General features: G+C 36.1%; 2 protein-coding genes across 2 annotated transcripts; both read left to right on the forward strand.

The window, feature by feature from the left end:
• The first annotated feature begins 351 nt into the window (after positions 1-351).
• LOC108991067 (cryptochrome-1-like) lies at positions 352-5,377 on the forward strand. Its single transcript, XM_018965210.2, has 5 exons — positions 352-1,223; positions 1,986-2,207; positions 2,480-3,186; positions 3,677-4,355; positions 5,130-5,377. Exons 1-5 carry the CDS (start codon positions 914-916, stop codon positions 5,144-5,146), a joined length of 1,935 nt encoding a protein of 644 aa, XP_018820755.1. The 5' UTR covers positions 352-913; the 3' UTR covers positions 5,147-5,377.
• Positions 5,378-13,006: 7,629 nt separating this feature from the next.
• LOC108991068 (phosphoenolpyruvate carboxylase kinase 1-like) lies at positions 13,007-14,609 on the forward strand. Its single transcript, XM_018965211.2, has 2 exons — positions 13,007-13,861; positions 14,196-14,609. The coding sequence occupies exons 1-2, from the start codon at positions 13,078-13,080 to the stop codon at positions 14,252-14,254; spliced, it is 843 nt and encodes a 280-aa protein (XP_018820756.1). The 5' UTR covers positions 13,007-13,077; the 3' UTR covers positions 14,255-14,609.
• Positions 14,610-17,188: the final 2,579 nt, after the last annotated feature.

Raw genomic sequence — 17,188 nt, forward strand, 5'->3', positions numbered from 1 at the left:
ATTATCGAATAGAAAAATTTTAAATATAAGCCCCACATCCTACACATCCACTTAAAAACATGTGATTTTATTTTTTTATCCCCATATTTCATACTGGTTGTGGATAATTTTCTTTAATGTGTATTATCGAATAAAAAAATTTTAAATATAAACTCCACACCCTGCACACCCACTTAAAAATATGTAATTTTACTTTTTTATTCCTATATTTCATATTGAATTCAGTATGAAATATGGGAATAAAAAAATAAAATCACATATTTTTAAATGGGTGTGCAGGATATGAGGCTTCTGTGTAGCACAACTCGGTTCGCAGAAAAGTACTTGGCTCGAACTGCCCTTTCTTCTTGCAGTTTTATTTTTATTTTTTGCAGACAAAACCTTGTAGCTTTTATGTTGTATACTGGATTTCAGTAGTCTACAAAAGGGTTCTGGAATCGGAGATAGTTTGTGTAGTGGCCGAATTTCATTGATGGTTAGAGGTGGGATTGGGAAGCCTTAGTTGGGGTAGCTTAAGGTGGGATATCTTTGAAGGCAAAGCAGTATAGAAGTTGAACAGCCCGATGGTCTGGCTGCTGGGGTCTTGCTTAAGGTGGGGTCTTGCTTCGTTACAATTTGTGCAACGATATTTGAAGATAAGCATCTACTATATGCTTCTTGAGCTATTGTAGATATTTGGAATTCTTTGGCGAAATCCCCGTTCCAATAGTATGCTGCAAATGATTGTCTTTGTTTTGAGGTTCTTTGTGTGGGGTTCTCGAATTGGGAACAGGTGAGCTGTTTGATAGAATATCGCGAGTGATATAAGAATTTTGTTGGTTTTCCTCCTTCTGGAGTAAGGTGAGAGACGATACCGTAAGCACTATGAAATTTAGAACTTTGGTTTGAGCCTGGAGGATCGTAGTCATCTGATATGGGTAGCATCAAGACTGTCGTTTGGTTTAGGAGGGACCTCAGAATAGAGGATAATCCCGCCTTAGCTGCAGCTGCTAGGGATGGTTCTGTTTTTCCTGTCTATATATGGTGCCCTAAAGAGGAGGGACAATTTTATCCAGGCCGAGTTTCAAGGTGGTGGCTGAAGCAATCTCTTGCCCACTTGGAACGGTCCCTGAAGTCCCTTGGGGCTGAGCTTATGCTGATCAAAACTGACAGTACTCTTGCCAGTCTTTTCGAGTGCATCAAAGCAGTTGGGGCCACAAAAGTTGTATTCAACCATCTTTATGGTATGTTCTGGTTCCTTTCTTCAAAGCAGCTTGACTCCACCAATATAAACTTTAATCGACTAAATAAATTTAGTGAGCATAGCAACTACGACCTTATTCAATGTTAAATTATCAATTGTTAAGCTAATAGGAAGCAATTTCATTTATGTTCTAACACTCGCAGTCACACATGGTCTAAACTCCCCTTTTATAATTAAATTATCAATTGTTAAGCTAATAGGAAGCAGGTGAATCAATTATTTCATTTATGTTCTAACACCTAAGATATTCATTAGCACGTGGGCTAAACTCCCCTTTTATAAGGGGAACATAACACCAAAGATATTCAATTTATAAGGGGGAGGTGAGGTGTGTTGTCATATATCATACTCAGGACTTTAATTATAAAAAGAAGTCTATATATATCATATTCTGGACTTATGTTTTGGTACCATTTTATCACTACTAAAAGCCCATGTTGATGAGAATAAGTGAAGTTAATCATTTAATATATATTCTAACATTCATTTGTCGTTCATGCTTATATGTCCATTGTACTTGAATGGTATATATTCAGTGGCAAACTAATCCATGTATGAATCTTTCAACTTATTATAGCTGTTCTTCTTTGAGTTTATAGCTCGGGCACATGATTACTACACCAATATAAGATATGGGTGTCAAGGAGATAAAGAAACAAGTCTGTGAACTTGTAAAACTCTAGTGGCCTCTGGTACATCTGAAGAGCTCTAATTTTTTTTTTTTTTTTTTCTATAATCCCAGATCCTGTATCACTTGTTCGAGATCATAACATTAAGGAAAAACTGGTGGAGCTTGGAATTTCTGTGCAAAGCTATACTGGCGACTTGTTATATGAGCCATGGGAAGTATACGATGAAAGTGGTCAAGCTTTTACAACCTTTGAGGCATATTGGAATAAATGTTTGCACTTGCAAATAGAACCTGTTTCACTTCTTCCTCCATGGAAATTAGTTCCAGCTACAGGTACATTTCTAACAGAACTTCTTTTATGTGTGTTCTTCCCTGATGACACAACTAACTGTGTACTTCAGAGATAAAAATAAATAATATGTTCTAGTGATGCAAAAGCTAAGAAGGTAGCAGTACTGCTGTTTTAATATATTTCTATTGGGAGCAAAATGGTCATGATGTTCAGCTCAGATTTTACCCTCTCAATATATTGTGTCTGTGTGTAGAAGAGTGAAAGAACAGTGGGAGTGAATATCTGAGAAGTGCTTCTTCTGCATTTATGACAGGAACTGTTAAAAAGTGTTCAATCGGGGAATTGGGTCTCGAGGAGGAATCAGAAAAATCTAGCAATGCCTTGTTAGGAAGAGCATGGTTTCCAGGTTGGAGCAATGCTGATAAGGCTCTAACTGAATTTGTGGAGCAGCGTCTGCTTGAATATTCTAAGAATAGACTAAGGGTTGAGGGGAACTCCACATCACTTTTGTCCCCATATCTTCATCATGGAGAACTAAGTGTGCGGAAAGTTTTCCAATATGTGCGAATGAAACAGGTACTATGGACAAAAGAAGGGAACTCTTTGGGGGAAGAGAGTGTGACTCTTTTCCTCAAGGCAATCGGGCTTAGAGAATACTCCCGTTATCTTTGTTTCAACTTCCCCTTCACTCATGAGAGGTCATTACTGAGCAACTTGAAATTTTTCCCTTGGCATGCTGACCAAGCCCATTTTAAGGCTTGGAGGCAGGGTCGAACTGGCTACCCATTAGTTGATGCAGGAATGAGAGAACTTTGGGCAACTGGATGGATACATAATCAAGTAAGAGTGATTGTTTCAAGTTTTGCAGTGAAAGTTTTACTTCTTCCATGGAAATGGGGGATGAAGTATTTCTGGGACACACTTCTGGATGCAGATATAGAAAGTGATATCCTTGGTTGGCAGTATATATCTGGGAGCTTACCGGATGGCCATGAACTTGAGCGACTGGACAGCCCAGAGGTATATTGGGCTTTGTTTGATTATAAAAGCAGTTGAAATTTAATTTATAACAAGCTATTGGACCGAGTTTCAAGACAATACAAGATTTTATCTTTAATATGCAATGATGCATTATGTGGCTATGTCTTGTAATTGTGTGGCAAAGTGTGATCTACATTTCTCGCCTTTAGGTGCTGTTTTGTGTGTGTATAAAATTTCCACAGAATGTCCAAATGCCCCCATAAGAATAAGCCATGCCATCAGATGTCAGACTGGAGTAAGCATAAAATTTTTTGACCATGAAATTTTTCTTACATATCCTGGAAGTTTTTGCATGATTCGAGAAAGGTAGTAAAAGTAGATATTTTTGAAGAAAATCAAACACATTTTTTACTCCTTTGGTGCCCTGATTCTCATGCTGAGCAGAATAGAGTTTTATTGGTGGACAGTGAGCCACAAATTTAGTTCACACCTGACTTTTTGTTTCTTTCTATCTAATTTTTGGAGTCAGATTCAAGGCTCAAAATTCGATCCAGAGGGTGAATATGTGAGGCATTGGCTGCCTGAGCTAGCACGGATGCCAACTGAGTGGATTCATCATCCTTGGGATGCACCATGTTTTGTACTGAGAGCTTCAGGGGTGGACTTGGGATTAAACTATCCAAAACCAATAATTGGGTTGGATTTGGCCAGAGAACGTTTGACTGAAGCTATATTCAAGATGTGGGAAATAGAAGCAGCTGCTAGGGTCTCAAACACAAGTGGTGCAAATGAAGTCGTTGTTGATAACTCTGATGGCACTGAAAATTTAGCCATCTCAACGGTTGCCTTGAAGATAAATGCTCCCTGTCCTACTGTTTCATCAAATGATCAACGGGTGCCAACGATTCAAAATTCCAAGAAGCATCCACTCAATAGGAAGAGATCAAAATATGTGGTAGAGGAAAAGCCACTCTCAGATTTTTCACACAAGCTTAACAATGGAGCTGGGACCCCAAGAATAGATGAAGATGTATGCTCTACGGCTGAATCTTCATCAGTTAAGAAGCAAAGTACTAGCCGAAATTCTTTTTCCGTTCCTCAGTTGTGTTTTTCATCAGAAGGTAGGCCTTTTCCAGAGCACGAATCTTCTGACTTGAAGTGGCCACGGCAAGAGCAGATTGACATGGAACAGAGTCCAAGCGGAGATGGTAAGTAATATCAGTTATTTTGCAATCAATTACTCAAGTTCTCATAACCACATATATTCAAAGCCGAATAAATTTTAATATTTTTTTAATCAGTAAGAAATCTTATTAAAAAGCACAATAAGATAATTTTGAATCTGTTTAGGAACTGCTTTTGGTTTATTGCCAATATTTATAAACTGATGACCGAGAAAGCTTGTGTCCTTACTGGACATATGGTCTATCCAAATAGATATAAAATGGGTTTTAGGTGTTTGAACTCACTCTCTTACACTTTTTAAATTGCTCACATAATAATCATGGTGCTCTTACCTGTAGCAAATTACTGCTGAAAACATGACACAACTAGGTTTACAATAATGGGTGCCTCATTTTGTAATGTATTGCCACTTTCACTGAAGTGATCTGCTCAGATACTTAATCCAAGGAGCATGATTAAGGCTAATGTTATCCTGCTGTTTTCATTTCAATATAATTGTCCTTGAAAGCCATTGTTAGAAACAGATAGAGCGTTATAGTGCTGAAGATGAATCAATGGGATGATGATTTAATTTAGCAAAACCATTGTTATGCTATACACGAAAAACTCTTGAGGGATTCTTCATACCCCCAAGCAAACAAGGCAGCAGAGTGCAATTTGGAATTCCAATCTGAAAAGTCTCTGGTTTTGGAATGTCTTCCTTTTATTATTATTTCTTCTCGGTTAAGGTTAATCACCTTGGAGTTTCTTCTTTGGCCTCAAAGGTAGCGTTTAAATTCTACATCTACTTCGTGCAGGAGCTATTGGAGGTTAATTCCTTTCACATTCCTAATATTCATGAGGGGCAACTGTTATGTTAACCAAGAAAAATGTTTGTTATTGTATGGGAGTTTGATGTTCCTTCCCTGTATGAATATATATTATGTAATCCTTGACTTTTCTTTTCTTGATGGAACTGTAGGGTTTGAAATCTGTTGGTTAAGAATAGGCTTTAAATATTTAGCCATCTGTTTTGAAATACGTATTTCTCCTGATCTCACGACTACTTTCCTTTCTCATGTACATTTATCGCTCAGGTTTCTGGCTGCCAAGCTGTTTGTAGTTCCCAGGCAGTAGTAAAGGTTTTATTTTCTCTCACATTATTCATATGCTTTCTTTTAACATATTTTCAACTCACGTATATATTTATTAAGGAAGATTGCAACAATCATGCCAAGAAAAATGAATTAAGCTCCAATTAGCCAAGTCAACCGAATCATGCTCAAATATAGAATTTGCCTTGTTTGCAATCAAAATTCACGTTAACTCATCTCATCATTACAACTTTCTCAAATTTTCATACAAAATATAATAAACAATTCAACTTTTATTCTACTATTCACAAATCATCTCAACCCATCTCAACTAATTTATTTCCATTTATTGTAATTCTTTTCATTTATTGTAAATTCCATTATTGCACAACTCTGTTTTCGTATATATGTAGTTACCAAAAACAGCTCATGTACTTGTATATATTTGATTCAAAGGTCAATGAAAGTGTTTGGTGTTTTTTATTGAAACTCTGTGTTTTTAACGTCACGGTCTCAGAAACTGTGTTCTTCACTGTCTCATCTCTTCTAGGTAATACCCGTATATCCCCTTCTCATGGATTCTTAGATTCTCAAAATTATTTAGATTCAACATCGATGTTGCCTATAAGAGCATTCATATCCCATGCCCCAAACCACCATTTTCCATATAATTTAAGGTTTATTTTAAGATTTTGATCAAAATACTCCCTACATCCCAATTTCCATTTTAGGAAAAAGGTTTAGGAGATGTTTCCCAAATATAGAGAATCACTATTTATTCCCTAAACCATTTTTATCAATATTTTAATCTAATACATTAAATAAATTCTTCTTCCAATCATCTACACTTTCTCTCATTCTCATATTTGTTATTGTTTTAAATAATAATTTTAAAAATAATTAATTAATTAAGAAAAAATAAAAAAATAAAAAATATTATCATATTCACGAAAAAAATAATTTAAATTTTTGTTTAAAATATTCACTAGAGTAATAGTTCAAAATATAAAAAAAAAATATTGAGTAGTTAAGTTTGTAAATAGAAGTAAGAGAAAAGTAATAAAGAAATAATAGAGATATATTATTTTAATAGAATAGAGAAATGATAGGTAATGAGATGTAAGATGTTTCTTAAAGATGAGTAAAATTTAAGAAAAACTTAGGAAATGTACTTTTTAGGATGTGAATGCTCTAAGTGTGCTTGAACCCCATTGTGAATCTGCTCTCATCATATCGTCCCCTTACTCTTCCTCTTCCCCTGTTTTCAACTCAGAACCGATTGAAACACTTCCCACATCAAATCGTCGTACTCACTCCATGACCACCCAATCTATGAACAACATCTTCAAACCAAAACAACTCAACGTTGTCACCAAACACCCCTCCCTCTGAGTCTTGAACTAACGTGTGTGATCCAAACCTTATCCACGCCTCAGTGGCATGCCGCCATGTCTGAAGAGCTCACTGCTCTTATGAGACATGGCACTTGGGACTTAGTTTTCTCTCCAGTAAGCTTTAATCTTGTGGGTTGTAAGTGGGTCTTTTGGGTTAAGCTAAAGGTTGATGGCTTAATCGATCGCTTCAAAGCCTATCTTGTTGCGAAGGGTATATGTTACGATCCCACATTGACTAAGTATGAGATTAGTTGATGGTTTATAAGCTCCTAAGCACCCTTCCTTTGTAAGCTAGTTTTCAAGGATGAGTTCTACCTAGTGGGTTCATAACAAATGGTATCAGAGCCACCCCACATCTAAGGCCATGTTGCGACGGTTGCAATCGTGCGGCACGGGGGGTGATGCCGGCATGGCAGTGTTCGCCCGAAGCTAGGAAAAGACCTAGCGCACAGCCAGCCCGTGTGAGCGCCGGGACCGCCGTGGATGTCGGTTGCGAAGCGTGGTGGTTGTTACGATCCCACATTGACTAAGTATGAGATTAGTTGATGGTTTATAAGCTCCTAGGCACCATTCCCTTGTAAGCTAGTTTTCAAGGGTGAGTTCTACCTAGTGGGTTCATAACAGTATATCCAAGATCTGAGATTGATTACATGGAGACTTTTAGTCCCATTATTAAACTAGCCACTATTTGATCTGTCGTTACTGTTGTTGTCATGCAAGGCTGGGTTTTAAGACAATTGGATGTTAACAATGCATTTCTGCATGAGGAAATTACCGAGGGTGTGTATATGAGTCAACCTCCAGGGTTCAAGGATATGTCCAAACCCAATCATGTGTACAAATTACGTAAAGCAATTTATGGTCTTAAGCAGACCCCTCAGGCATGGTACTCAACTCTCAGGGATGCTCTTCTTCAACTTGGTTTTCATAACTCTAAGGCTGATTCTTCCCTATTTATTTATCGAAGTGGCTTGACTATATGTTATTTTCTGATATATATATATATATATATATATATATGTGGATGACCTTGTGCTTATAGGAAATGATTCCAGTTTTGTGCATTCTATCATTAAGCAACTTGGTGCTAGATTTTCTTTGAAAGATATGGGCACTCTTCACTATTTTTTGGGTGTGGAAGTTATCTCAACTTGTGCAGGTTTGTTTTTGTCCCAGTATAAATATGTCCATAACTTGCTGTCCAAAACCAACATGGTTGGTGCTAAGGATGTGTCAACTTCTTTATCTACTAGTGCATCTTTAAAATTGGTTGATGGTATAACTTCTTTTGATAGTACTAAATTTCGACGCATTATTGGGAGTCTTCAATATTTTTCACTTACACGTCTTGATATATATTTCGCCGTTAACAAGTTGTCTCAATTTATGTATAAGCCCACAATCACACACTGGACAACAGCAAAAAGGTTATTTCGATATCTGAAGCAAACCATCTTTCACGGCATTCAACTCAGAAAGGACACTCCTTGGCATCTCATGACATACTCTGATGCTGATTGAGCTAGGAATGTTGATAATCGTACGTCTATTTCAGCTTATATTAGTTTTCTTAGTACCAACCCAATCTTCTGGAGTTCCAAGAAACAAAGAGTTGTTGCACGCTCATGTACGGAAGCTAAATACAAATCATTAGCTAATGCAGCCTCGAAAACAATGTGGTTACTTGGCCTTCTCAATGAACTCGAATTTCCCCTCAAAGCTCCACCTTCTATGCTATGTGACAACCTTGGAGCTAATCATCTAAGTTTTAACCCAGTTTATCATTCTCTCAAGAAGCACATTCAAATAGATCTTCATTTTGTCCGTGGCTTAGTTCAAAAAGGGACTCTTCAGGTCAAGCATGTTCATACCCAGGACCAGCTTGCAGATTTGCTGACCAAATCATTGTCTAGGCAACGTACTGATCAATCCAAGATTGGTCTTACCAATGGAAGTCCTATTTTGCAGGGGTGTATTAAGGAAGATTGCAACAATCATGCCAAGAAAAATGAATCAAGATCCAATTAGTCAAGTTAAATGAATCAAGTTCAAATATAGAATCCTAGCTGTTTTTCCATTTTTTGTAAATCTTTTCATTTATTGTAAATTCCATTCTTGCACAAATATGTTTCTGTATATATGTAGTTACCAAAAACAGCTCCTGAATTTGTATATATTTGATTCAAAGGTCAATGAAAGTGTGTGGTGTTTTTTTTATTGAATCCGTGTGTTTTTAAAATCTTATAATATTATTATTTCGAAAACTTTCTTATTTAATATCCCTAAAAGTTACTTGAGTGGCATTTTTTTTAATGGTATGATAGAGATTAAAAAACAAAAAATATAAGAAAAATTTTATTTATCATTCCACACACCATAAATTATATATTTTTTTCTTATTAAATATGTGATATATGAATGATGAGTATAAGAATTCAATTAATTTAAGACGAATAAAATAAAAAAATAAAAATAAGTATAATATGTAGTGAATATAGATGATAAGTAATAAAACTCAAAATATAATCAGAATAAAAACAAACTTACGGGCTATTGAATAGATAATTTTAGTTTTGAAATTACGTGTGTGTATATATAGTCATAACAAAAATGATCATGTCAATCAATTTTATCACTTTCGTAGATAAACTAAGATAAAATAATAAAAAAAGAAATACATAAAACAAATATCAGTTTCTTTTTATTTTAACTGGTGTATAAGAATTTTGTCTTAAATTATGTGTGCATTCCTTTAAGCTTAAGATGAAGGGGGAAAAGAGGACGGCAAAGAAGACTTCAAAGACCGTGTTCAAGAAGAAAAGACTGAGGTTGCGTTTGGATGTTGAAGTGAGTTGAGTTAAGTTGAGTTGAGATAATAAAATATTGTTAGAATATTATTTATTATTATTATTATTATTTTAGAATTTGAAAAAGTTGAATTGTTTATTATATTTTGTATTGAGATTTGAAAAAGTTGTAATGATGAGTTGAGATGAGTTGAGAGGATTTTTGATTCCAAACGAAGCCTGAAGGAGTGGAAGAAGGATTGGGGCAGCCCATAGAGAGACGGAGAAAGCAGAAGGAAGAAGGAGATTGGATTATTAAGTCTAATTTTATTCTGACAGTGAGTTGAGAGGATATGAATTAGATATGAATTAAAATAAAAGTTAAAAATTAAATAAAATATTATTAAAATATTATATTTTAATATTATTATTTTAAAATTTTAAAAAAGTTAAATTATTTATTATATTTTATATAAAAATTAAAAAAAATTATAATAATATAAATAAAATACTTTTACTAACAACGGGCCTTACACGGAATTATGTTGATCCTTTCTTCATTTTTGGTTTCTGAAATTTCGACGAAAACGTAAAAGGGCTCAGGTCCCGGAAATAGGTGGTCGGTCTGTAACTTGAAGACGAAAATCGTTTACTTAGAAACGAATATTCTAACGTTGCTTTACAATTTGGTGAAAAGTCCAAAGTTATTAAAGCTAAAGACAGACGGACAGGCAGGCAGGCAGTGCCAGCAAGGAAGATATCCCTAAGACTTATTTTGTGGTCCTGCTTGCTTCGTACCTCACATTGTCCGGAATCCGTATATCATTTTTTCCCTTGACTCTCATTACAAAGCACTAAACGTACAGTTGAATTTCTTCTGCCCGAATAAAACTCCATTGCCTCCGAAAAAATCTTCATCCATTTTTTGTCCTTTTTTTTTTTTTTTTTAAAATTTAATAAACGTTGTTTCTACTTTTAGCAACGAGTTTAAAGATTTTAAACACTTTCCCAACCATTTTTTTTTATTGCAGTTGCCTCTGAAATGCATGACATGATTCTCACCATTTTGATTCTTCCAATTTACAGGGTCCCATGAATTAAGCAGATCAGCTGCAAGTTTTATAGTATAATGTTAATATTTTTTGGAGGGAAAAAAATATAACGTTCTTAATTATATTATATTTTATAAGTCAGGACTTGGAAGATGGTCCATCCAGCTTGTTTCGAAAGGCATACTTACGGACTGAACTTTCACGGAATTGAAAGTCTTGGCATTTTTGTGTGATTATCCTGCTTTTGTACCTTTTACCCGCACAATTCAATAGAGTTGGCCTCCAAATTACCCTTTGCTTCCGCCGAAAGCCATGAAAAGCACGACCTCATATCACATCCCAACTTTTTTCTACCTGATCTCCTCTTTTCTACTTTTTATGTTTTGTTTCTCTCTTTTTTATTCAAGAGTCTCACTAGAATAAGGTTACCTGCCACCAATCACGACTTTCCCGCAATCAACTCCGACTGAATTGGAAGCTAGCATCTCTCTAGAATTATCCTCCGATGACGTGGTTCCTCCTTGAATATATATGAATATGTACCAACCTTAATCACCATTTTGTCTCTTTCTCTCTGTTTTAAATATTTAACTCATGTACAGTTTGTCTTTCACAACATGATCGATCATCATTGTTTAATACGACTTGTTTGAGCTAAATGCTGCATATCTGTACTTATGTCTATCCTTCCGCGCGCAGCTCATGTACCGCTTGTGCTCTCATGCGCGCTTTTGGATGAAGATGGCATTGTAAATAAGGATGATTAATTGATTGCATGCAGGCAGGTAAAAGGGATAGTGGCATTTTATAGCAAATACATTGCCATCACGTTACTCCTCGAAGCTACCTAGTCATGTTGATCAGTAGCAAGCCAGCATTTTCTCATAGCATGCTGCATGCATCAACCTAATTTTTAAATAGTAACACTTTTATAATAGCATTACTTTATATGATATTTTATAATAATATTTTTTATTTTACAATATAATTATAAAATATATTATGAAGAGTATAGTGTGATTATCATTTTTCAATTATAAAATTCAATTCCTCCATCACTGCCATCTGAAATCAGCAATGTTGTCTCTACCTACCTAACTCGTACCATTCTTGAAATTGGATAATGCGCCTCCCCCCATGTGTCGTTCAGTGACTGGGTAAAGAAAAGAAGCAATACAAGACTCCCATGTGGTTGTACAGATGTTTTGTTTTGGAAATGTTTTGTGCATGATAAATTAAAGTAATCATTCTTTAAATATTTGATATACGTGGAGGATAGATGGGTTGTTGTAATAATGTCTTTTTGTGGTTGAGAGATTTTCTTAAAATTCACGGTACTGGAGCAAATAGTGGTATTAGTTCATTGAATTTTTATATTTAAATCCCCTGTTTCCTTGTCTCGGTCATAGTGAGTGTTTTGTATTGAATAAAGATTTTTTTATTGATTAAATTAAATGATTTTATAAAGAAATTCAAAAAAAAAAAGAAAAAGATGGACATTAGAGTATTAAATAGCACTGTTTGTATAAAATCTTCGAATAATATAAATCATACATAAATTTATAATATCATGATCTCTATTTGTCGCTGTATTAAATTTACCATCTAATTCAATGAAAGATGCACATATCTTATAGGCTTATAGGTAGCAATATGTAAGCATTGCACCTACCTATCAGCGTGAAAAAGATGTAACAGCAGAAATGTATTGAAGTAAAACTGCTACTCTCCAATTATATATATATATATATATATATATATATATTTAGCTTGCAAGAATCAAGATTAGAGACGGAAACTACATTATTGGCTACTAATTTAATTTACACATGTACTCAAACAATGCGATAACCTTCAATCGAGTGGGACCTTTTATTCCTTTCTTATCCAGATTACAGGGCTACGAACTATTTATTATATGTATCATTACTCAAATATTATATATATATATATATATAGTAATATTAGATATAAATTTTAAATAAATAAATCTTATTAATAAAAAATAATTTTTTTATAATTTTTTAAAATATAATTCACTTTTTAAAAAAATTTATATAAAATTTATCTATTTAAAATTTATACAAATTATTTATATATCTGCGACTCCAACATCTGCTTCTGTACGATATAAAGGCAAGGCAAAGTTGGACTGGACTCCCATCCGTCCGGAGTCCCTCAGTAGCCTGCTCCATCCTAAAATCGAGGGCACTCCCGTAATTCAGCCAAACTACCTGACTGTTTCCTGATCCCACGGCTCCACAGTAACTGCGTATCATGCCGTTGGATTTACCCACGTGCACAGTATGCATTTGTCCATTGCCCTCGCTGCGAATATTCCCATAAAACATTCCGAAACCATTTCTCTTATTTAAAACACTACCAGCAGCCCCCCTGCCGAACTCAAAACTCACCCCCACCCTCACCACAACCCAAAGGAATGACCGAGGCTCTAAACCGAGACTACCAGCTGTGCGAAGAGATCGGCCGGGGACGATTTGGCGTCGTTTTCCGCTGCCTTTCGCCTGAAACCGGCATCTCCTACGCCGTCAAGTCCGTCGACAAGCGGCTCACCCTGGGCGACTCGCTCGACGCCCAGTGCCTTCTCATCGAGCCCAAGATCCTTCACCTCCTATCCCCACATCCTCACGTCATTAACCTCCACGGCCTCTACGAGGACGAGATGCACCTTCATATGGTCCTCGATCTATGCTCTTCCGACGATCTCCACCAGCGGATCGTGACTCGTTGTGCCATGCCCGAACCCGAGGCCGCCACCGTCATGTCCCAGCTCCTACAGGCCGTGGCCCACTGCCACCGACTTGGCGTGGCCCACCGCGACATCAAGCCTGATAACATCCTCTTCGACGAGTGGAACCGCCTCAAACTCGCCGATTTCGGATCGGCCGAGATATTCAAGGACGGCGAGCTCCTGAGCGGAGTCGTCGGCACGCCGTACTACGTGGCGCCAGAGGTCTTGGCCGGGAGGGACTATTGCGAGAAGGTAGACGTGTGGAGCGCCGGTGTCGTTTTGTATATAATGCTCGCGGGGTTCCCGCCGTTTTATGGTGATTCCGCGGTGGAGATCTTCGAGGCGGTGCTGAGGGCCAATCTCAGATTTCCGGCTAGATTTTTCCAGTCGGTGTCCCCGGCGGCAAAAGATTTGCTCAGAAGGATGCTCTGCAAGGACGTGTCTAGAAGATTCTCTGCGGAGCAAGTTCTGAGTAAGTGCCTCTCGTTTGCTTGTTTCGTCTTATGCTCTGTTCGCAAGCTGCGGAAGCTTCCCTTTGTTTTCATCATAGCCAAACAGGTTTCGAAAATTGAATAATATTTTCCCTGAGAACTTTTTAAAATAAATTAAAACGGTGAATCCTAAAGCTGTAACGCATTACGAAAAGGAAATTAAATACTAACTGCATTCGATTTTTTAGATTTTTGTTTTGAACGAGCGATTATAAACGGAGTAGCAACAGAGTGAAGAACTGGTGAGGTTTTGGTTTTAAACAAAATTATAAGAAGTTGATGATTACTGAGAGGTGGTTGTTTTATTTGAAACAGGACACCCATGGATAACCGGCGGCGGTGGAGGAGGGACCAGAGCAGTGAGCGGTAACTGAACTAGCTTGGAGAAAGAAGAAATCATGATAAGCAGCGACTGTACATTACTTGTGGTTGAAGACCCTTGTAGATATTTTTCTGGAGGCGAGTTGTTTTTTTAGAAGTTTAATTCGCTTGAGCCGGCGTGTAAAGTCAGGAAAGATATATAGCCGTATAGAGAGTGAGAGTGAAGTGTCAACAGTGAGAGCAAGGAAGAGACTGTTTGATGTGTTCGAGTTGCCCTTTTTCGCCTTCTCTTTTGGTTTTTTTTTTTGGTTCTCTGGATGGTGAAGGTGGAAATGGCAGAGTTATGACTATCGGATATGTTACATGTCATGATATAATATGCAATGAAAAGTTTCGGAGTTCCACTAAGGTCGGTTATTGTTGGTTGATTATTCTTCGTAAATCTTATGTGAGAAAACCTCTACCGAGAGACATCAAATCATTCTCAATAGATTTCTTTTATCATAATTAAAAAAAAAAAAGAGTATTTGTTGCACATGATCCACCCTCGCATTGGTGGATCGACCATAAGCCATTCGATTAGATCATCTCGATTGCGATAAGTTCGATCATCTCAACAGTACTTCTCAGATCATTCAATCCAACCAGACAGGAAGATCCATCGCCAGGGATAAGTCGGTCTCCTCCCAACTAGGGTGGTTGGCCCACTGTGGTAGCGACTGGTTGTGGACGGACCATTTGGGGTGGATGAATCACCCATGGCCCCCCCACATCTTTTTATAATCTGGTTTTTTATTTTTAAATAGATTTGATTGTGTGGGGTTTATTTTATTTTTTTATAGAAATTGATGTGTCATTTATTTATTGGATGATTTAAAAAAACTTGATTAAAAAAGATCAAATTATTTGAGGAGATGTTTGGATCTCATCATTTTATATTAAGAGCAAGAGTAATAAATTAGTTTGTACCCATGACCATGATTCTAGAAGAGTTCAAGGGAGCAGTCACCTTAAATTGTGGTTTCTTACTGTCCAAACTCGTTTTCTATTTCTTATTAAGGAGAGTACCACAAAACGACAGATAGTCTTAAATCTATTAACTATATTGAATCTAAAAAAACTTAAGAAAGTCTGAGGATAATTAACCTATTGATGCAACATTTCTTTGATATATAATCGGTAGATACAATCGACGTGTAATTGTTTATGTCACGTTAGATTTAAAATGATTTTTCTTTTCTCATTAATTCAATTTTTCTCTATTATCAATTCTAGTAGTTCGATTTTTTCTCTCTTCAACTCTCTCTCATCACACTCATAAGTTCAATTTCACTTTCATTCACACGCCATTTACACAAAGTGTTTAATTTTTCTTAATGCAATATATGGCGCGTGAAGTCTCATGCAATACCGAGAACTCTTAAATCTATATAGAAGGTACTAGATCAAACCCTCAATAATTGAGGTATAATAAAAATAAAATAAAATAAAATATTTCGGTAAAAAAAGTTAATAAACATCGAGAGTAGGTTGAGGAAACGAGGAAGAGTGGGTCCAACTCTGTAAAGAGGAAAAAGAAAAAGAAAAAAAGTTTGACTATGTGTGAGCTTTAATGTGAGGAGAGAGGAGATTAGCTGTCGTAGAATTGCTGTCTATTATCGGATTCGGATATATCAATGTTGTTATGCGATTATCAGTATCAAATTTGTTTGTTTATCTATCCAAAATACAAGGCTTGTTGTTTATCCAACTGACGCCGTACTTATTATTGTTATTATATTATTTTTGAAGTGTGGAAATGAGCAGGGCCTGCCCAACCGTACTTATGAATTTTTGTGTGGGAACTTAAAGATAATAATAAAAAAAAAAATGGGGCGGACCAAAGGGATCGGCGTTCTGGGCTATCAGAAAAGGTTGCCGAATTCTGTATCCCTGATCCAGCAGTCTAGTAATAACTTACCTAAACTCTCATGGAAAATCCTGAACCCACCATTACACGTGGCGTTCATCACGACAATCCGTCGTTGACCAAAAACTGAGTTATTTCCCCCCCGTTTAGGAGGAGTTCAGTTTGGGGGGTGTTTTATGACTTTATAATTTTAGAATTTAAGATCCCATACTTTGACTTTGCGTAAATAACACACCTCTTCAAGTGTTGATACAAATACAATACTAAAAAAATTATTGTATTATTAGTATATTCTGTTCACCAAAGTAAGTAAAACCATTATAAAAATCAAATTTCATTACTTCCCACTATCTAATACATAAATAACAAAAAAATATTTATAATCGTAAATATATAACTATCGTATAATTGTTTTTAAAAAAATAAATAAAATATAAAATTTATATAAAAATTTTAATTTTTTAATAAAAAATATTATTATTTTTAAAATAATTACATAATATTTATATATTTTACGATTGTACATGAATTTTTTGTCACCATTGCCCAAAAACTTATATAAATATTAGTATTACGTGATGCACTGGTCTTCCTCGACGTGTTCCATACATTCTGGATTGAAAGAGAGTCAAGATCTGTTTGGCACGACAGAATATTCGTCGGAAAGTCTAATCGAAACTTGCCCAAGGGGTCATGGCCCATGCCCTCTCCCTACGACACAACTACTAATCGAAATAAATAGTATTTATTTAATGTAGAATATAAACTATTTTATTGATTTCACATGTCATTTAAAAAATAATAACATGTTAATTATTTCCCGGTTGGCAATTAATAATAGAAATCGACAGCTCACTGAATCAAATACTGAAAGGAACATCGATCCATCCTCCATTTGCTGTTGTTTTCACTTAGACGCGATTACTTACAATTGCGTGTGTCGCAGGGCATGGTGCATGCAGGCAGCGGTGAACAAGAAACTTTGTCTGTATCTCTCTCTGATTTGGTTTTCTTTTCCCCAACGTTGGTATTGGCTAGAAAACGTCAGCATGCACGAAGAGGGAGGGCCTTGTGACGA

This window comes from Juglans regia, chromosome 7, assembly GCF_001411555.2.
Source record: "Juglans regia cultivar Chandler chromosome 7, Walnut 2.0, whole genome shotgun sequence".
Taxonomy (NCBI): domain Eukaryota; kingdom Viridiplantae; phylum Streptophyta; class Magnoliopsida; order Fagales; family Juglandaceae; genus Juglans; species Juglans regia.